The sequence below is a fragment of the Lepidothrix coronata genome, unplaced genomic scaffold, assembly GCF_001604755.1.
Source record: "Lepidothrix coronata isolate B3197 unplaced genomic scaffold, Lepidothrix_coronata-1.0 Scaffold34, whole genome shotgun sequence".
Classification (NCBI taxonomy): domain Eukaryota; kingdom Metazoa; phylum Chordata; class Aves; order Passeriformes; family Pipridae; genus Lepidothrix; species Lepidothrix coronata.
The window spans coordinates 6063140-6069154 of record NW_016690214.1 but is presented as its reverse complement, the minus strand read 5'-3'; the positions used below and the strand labels follow the sequence as shown (position 1 = coordinate 6069154).

At 50.5% G+C, this 6015-nt stretch overlaps 1 protein-coding gene and 1 non-coding gene across 2 annotated transcripts; both read right to left on the bottom strand.

The window, feature by feature from the left end:
• Nucleotides 1–809: 809 nt before the first annotated feature.
• On the bottom strand, nt 810–882 carry TRNAR-UCU. The gene has a single exon. It is a non-coding gene; the product is annotated as a tRNA-Arg (tRNA).
• Nucleotides 883–1526: 644 nt separating this feature from the next.
• Nucleotides 1527–3820, bottom strand: MRPL58 (mitochondrial ribosomal protein L58). Its single transcript, XM_017811879.1, has 6 exons — nt 3640–3820; nt 3181–3211; nt 3000–3059; nt 2298–2380; nt 2027–2196; nt 1527–1759 (listed from the first exon to the last, which is right to left on the bottom strand). Exons 1-6 carry the CDS (start codon nt 3814–3816, stop codon nt 1675–1677), a joined length of 606 nt encoding a protein of 201 aa, XP_017667368.1. The 5' UTR covers nt 3817–3820; the 3' UTR covers nt 1527–1674.
• Nucleotides 3821–6015: the final 2195 nt, after the last annotated feature.

The window sequence follows — 6015 nt, the reverse complement described above, 5'->3', positions numbered from 1 at the left end:
GGGTTTCCCGGCGTGGTGGGTTCGGTGCTGCGGGATCCCTGATGGGCTGCGCCCCTTTCTGCAGCCCCCTGTGGCTCCCCTTGCTCCATCTCAGGCATCCCGGCAGGGAGATGTTTTCCTGCTGTAAAACCAGGGACAATCCTCCAATACGCTTTTAATCCCTGAAATTCTCAGCCCCTCCGTGCCCCGGTGTCACGGGCTGGTCTCCAGGGCTTTAAGCTTTTGTTTTAACTAGAATTCTGCAAATCTTACACTACGATCTTGAGAAGAAGAGACCTGAGCAGTGGGTGATCCTGGCAGTGAGGTCTCCTGGTGAGGGGAGGGCTCAGCTGAGGCTGCTGCTAAGCTGCCAGTTGGTGCTGGTGTAATGGCTTTTGTTGTCAGGAATACATCTGGACTTGATAATCTTAGGGGTGTTTTCCAACCCGAGTGATTCCATGATTCCATGTTAAAAAAGCTTTAGATGGGAGAAAACACGATATCTTCTCTTGGTGCTGGGCAGGGTGTGGAGAAGTAGAGCCAGCCTGGGGTTGCGTTTCCTGGGAAGGATGTCAGGATACATGGGCATGATCCTGCATCCCCCTGGCACCCCATTTTGGAGAGGATCTGGGGTGTATGAGCTCTCCTCTTCTTGCAGATGTAAATGCTGTGTCAGGGGAGAGCTCAAAGTCCCCCCTTCCAAAGGGGATGGGCACGGACTGTAGCAGAGCCACGAGGGTGCAGAGCAGAGCCCTGACACCTCCCAGGGATCAACAGTGAGCACATTCCTCTCTTATTTGGGGTTTTCCTAAAACAGAACCATCTCTCCTCACCCCAGGTGGGACTCGAACCCACAATCCCTGACTTAGAAGGCCAGTGCCTTATCCATTAGGCCACTGGGGCCCTGTCACCCTTCAAAAAAAGGGTAATTTTGATCTCTTTAAGCCCCCCAAGCAAACCCATCTGGCAGTGGTGAAACCCACATCACACCCCAGCTTCATTCTCGTTAAACAGCGTCCATTAATGACCAACTCCTGAAGCCTGAAAGGCTCATCCAAAAACTCATCTGGAGGTTTTTGGAGTCCCAACTCGAAAGCCAGAAGCCTCCTGCACTCACAAGGTGGGTTCTGTCTTCTAGTGCTGAGATTTGTGCCAAATCCCTGCCGTAGTTTGAGCTTAACAAAATGACATGCACTTCTTTTTGTTAGATAAAAATCAAGGAAAGAAACAGTGAATACTCTAAGGGTTGGACTCGATGATCCCAGAGGTCTTTCCCAACCTTAATGATTTATGATTCTATGCTTTTATATGCTACTTAGACACGTAGTTAAGACTGCTTTTAACTCTTCCCTTCTTTCCCTAAAAATCTACTGCTGGCTTTGTGTTCAGCAGCAGAGGGTGCTCTGATGGAGCACAGGCTGCATGGAGGACACAAAGAACTTGGAAAAAAAAAAAAAAGAGTAGCTGACAAAAATCAGAATTCTTAGTTCCTCTCAAATGTGAACAATAATTTTTCCGAAAAATGATTGACAGGATATCCAGCTGTATTGCTGGGCTCAAAAGATGTTAAATATTTTTATTTACACTATTAGACCATTTTTATTCAATACAGATCATGAGTTTAGCATCATCTACAGCTGCCAGTGCCACTTATTTGGGAAGATGGAATGCCAAGGACTTGGATCTCTGCTGTTCTCAGTCAAAATCCGCCTTCCTGCTCTGTTTTATGTTTGAGTGTATCCTTTTCTGTCGTAGTCGCTCACGGTTCATTTTTTCCACCCTAAAACAAAAAGATCATTTAGTGTACAAAGAACACATTTAAATATTCAGCTTTGAGATTTGATGAGCCAACAAACATCCACAGGTAGGAAAAAGTCCCTGTTCTGGGGACGTTACCCTGGAAAGCAGTTAAAATCTAACGGATCAGTGATTTTTCTTAAAAAAGGAAATCCAAATGAGTATGAAGAAGATTGTTTAGAGGTGCTGCAAATTAAATCGTGTAACATGATAGCCTGAATCCAAGCAAAGACCATTTTAATGAAGATACCTCTCTATGAGTTTCTGTGTTGTCTCCTTGGACACCACCTTGGGTTTCTCTGTGGCCTCCGTGACCATGGTTCGGATTTTTTCCAAACAAATCGCCAGATTCCTCATTTGGTAGCGACTCTCTTCTGAGGTCACAATCAGCTCCCCATCCCGGTTTATCTTATTCCTGTGCTGAAGGGGGGAAAATGTCATGTGATCACTGAAACCTCCTTAGGATTGTTCTCTCTGACACTGAGACGTTTAAACCGAGGCCGGAGGGGGAGGGTCGGTACCATCAGTGCCATTTTTTGTCTCACAGCCTCAGGAATCCAGTCTGCCGACTCCAGGTGGAACCGAACTTCTGCCTTGGAATTCACTGGGAGGAAAAACAGGTACTTTATTTCCATGTCACAGCCTGCCTCTGTAAGTTTTATGAGACAATTCACACTGTTCACTGCTGGCTTTGAGCATGGGATAATTCCGGTATTATTAATGAATTAATTATTATTCCAGTATTTATTAATGAAAGATCAGTATTTTTCTTGCTATGTATTTACACACCACTCTGCAAGACAAACTTGTACCTGTCATGCTGTTTGCCTTTCTAGACACCACAGGATTCATTGCTACTGCCAGTCACTAGCTACCTTTTTTTTTGATGGCAATGGCAGAATAGGCAGTATTTTAGTTTTTTTGAGTTAAACTGAGAATTTATTGCACAGTGGAGTGATCAATGAAAACAGAGTGGACAGAGGTGGGGGTGTTCCATGTCGCAGGAATGATCCCTGTAAGAGTGTTTCTAGGGGAATCAAATGTGCTGCCAGTGGTCTCGGGCCCCACGATGACTCAGAAGTTGTGTTAAAATGCAGGGTGATGATAATGAAAAATGAGTGATGATGCTGTTTAACTCTGAGTTCTCAATATTTTGCCACACAGTACAGAAAAACAGTGGATGCTGCTGCTGATTTTTCCACGTGGGAGAAGCCATTCCTCACCTTTATTAACGTTCTGCCCGCCGGGGCCGCTGCTCCGACTGTAGGTCACGGTCAGGCGAGCTGGAAGGGAAGGGCAGCCGCGTGCTGAGCCGGGATGGGGCCGATCCCGCGTTCAGCTCCGCGCACGGACTCGGTGCCCAGGAACGGCGCCCAGGCCCGGGTGTGTCGGGGGGAGACTCACCCATGGGGATGTCGAGGGTGGGCGGCTGCTCCTGGAAAACACGGCGGGGGCGGTGTCGGGGGGATCCCGGGGGATTCGGGGAGTCCCGGGGGCGCGGTCCCAGCTAGACACGGCCTGGCCCCGCCCACCCACAGAGACCACGCCCCTTCCACCAAGCCCCGCCCACATGCCATATACAGATACGCGCACTAAACCCCACCCCTTCACCTAAACCACGCCCACCCACATTACACATACCCAGACTAAGCCCCGCCCCATCGTGGTGCCCCCGCCCACCCGCATAGTATCCCCTCGTGCTAAAGCCCCGCCCGCCCCATTAGCCCCGCCCCTTACGGCGACCCCGCCCACCAGCACTAACACTCAATTGAGCCCCGCCCGCCCAATGTCAATCACAGATTCGACTCCGCCTCACGCACCGCCCCTCACCCTCCCTCCTCTTCCCCCCACTGCCCCGCTTACCGGGGCGCGGGCGGCGCTTTTGTCCTGCCGCGGCGGGTACAGCTTGTCCAGGCTGTGCGAGCTCCGGTACTCGGTGCCGATGCCGGCCCACAGCGAGCACCGGGCGGACAGAAGCGCCAGCCCCGGCCCCGGCCCCGGCCGCGGCCGGCACAGGGCCCGCAGCGTGTGCGCCGCCATGTTGGCCCCCACGGTGCGTCCCGGCCAGGCGTCCCCGCGGAAACGGCGGCTGCGCGCCGCGTTCCGGGGCGGGGCCGGCAGGGCAGGGAGCGCCGGGGTGGGATAAAGGGGATAAGATAGGCTATGGTGGCGGAGTGTGGGGATGGATCCTTGGGATCCATGGGAGTGTGATGTCCTGGGGCTGCGGGGTGGCTGGAGCATTAATGGGAGGTTTAGGAAGTCTGTGGGGGTATATGGGGCACCGTGGGGGGGATATGAGGGGGTCTGAGAGGGGGATGTAGGGTCTGTGGGGTGCCAAGAGAGGGGCATGTGGGGCGTCTGTGCGGTACATGGCGTGTGTAGAGCACCTTGAGGGGATGAGGGAGGTCAGGGGTGGTTATGGGGTCTCTGCACCCTGGTCCTTGGTGAGCAGAGTACTGATAGCCAGTGCTGGAAAACACATCTGGCCTTTTTTATGTATTGTCTAGTTTTTGCACCTGGGATCCTTCAGCTTTTGTGTTCTTATCTGCTCAAGAGTGCTAAAAGGTTCTATAAACACACACACACATATATATATACACAGTTATTTCTTTGAATGCTGATTCTGGGTCTGTAAGAGATGCTGAGGTGGATGTGGGATGCAGGTCAGTGAGGCAGCTGTGGAAATCTTTCAGCTTTTACTCCTCTTGGAGCTGTCAAGCTGGCTTGACAAGAAGGGTTTGCGTTCCAGAGGGGCAGGGATTGCTATTCCTGGCAGCAGGAAAATGCACAGGCAGGGATGGGCTGTCATTTGCTCTGGTGTTTTGACAGGAGCTGACAATCTCTTGTTGAAAACCGTGGATGAAGTCAAAATGGGTGTTCAGAAGCTGATATAGAGACTGTGACTGAGGATCTGAGCTGAGTCCCATCCAGATAATCAGTGCAAAATCAGGGAACTCGGTCCTTGGGAAGGGAGCAGGTCCTGAACATGGATGGCTGGTCTGTCCTGACTGTAACTGAGCAGCTCAGGGCCAAGGGGGGCTCCTCACTTTGTTTTAATTGAGTCCCTGAGTCCTGGGGTGCTGCTCTGCTTCCCCCCTCCAAACTCAGCTGAAAACAAAATGCTTTAAGGAAAAAACCCAGAGCTGTTGGAGACAAACTGTGCCATCTGGTGACCTTAATTTCTAACAGGGAACAGGTAAATGTTTGTGATTTGTAGCCAGAGGGTTGTCTAAAATACACCAAGCAGGATGACTCATTTACCAGCTGTTGTCACACATGTCTGGTAGTTGTGCAGGAATACCCTCCAAGGGTGTGTGGGGAACAGAGGGGCTGGCAAAGGAGCTGGAAGGTCTCACAGGCGAAGCCAGACCAGTCTAAAAGGACATTTATCTGGTTTTGCTTTGTTCCCACACTGTGTTGGTCCATAGAGCCTTGGTAAAAAGCTGAATAATCTCTGCTTGGATGGTTGGAAACAGCTCTCCTTGGCAGGCAGGGCTTGGGATGACAAGGTCTGACTTTGGCATGAGCCAAGGAGAGCCAAACTTTTGGCTTTCCAGCTGAAGAAATGAAGTGCTTTGGCACTGATGGGGGCTGAGGAAGCCAATGCACCCTGTTTGGTGGTCACTGCTGAGCAAGAGCTGAAAGGAGCCATCCCTGAAACCTGAGGGAAGGGCTGATGTGTCCCAGGAGCCAGTCACCCCTTGTGTGAGTGAGGGCACAAGCTGTTAATGAAGGAGCAAATCAGGACTTTGAGGGACCTTCCAGAAGGTCTCAACTCCTGTAAGAGAGTGAATACTGATGAATCAGATCTCCTTCCCTGTGAGAGTTTGAGCTCTATAAACCCCTTGAATTTGTGCTTCAAGTGACCCCTCCCTATTTGTTTCAGAAGGGTTATTCGAACTGGTGGTGTGGTAAGAAGCCAGACTAGATCTTATGGAACTGCATGTGTCTAAATGCCATCTTTCAACTTCTTGACAAGCTGTGCCCTTATTGATCTTATTGCTGTGAGCTGAGTAGGGTCACTGATTTTGCCAACTTCTGAAATTAAGAATTATTTCCTGTTCTATCACACTTTTTCTCATCCATTTTAACTGTGTGCAGCATTTTTCTTTCTGTCATGAACCATGGGGGTGTGCTGTTACGTAGCTGCTGCTCTCTATTACCCCAGTTTCCCTGGCAGTGTGGTTGCTTAATACTCTCCTGTCCCCTCTTAATGGAGTTGTGTAGCTTTCCTTGATG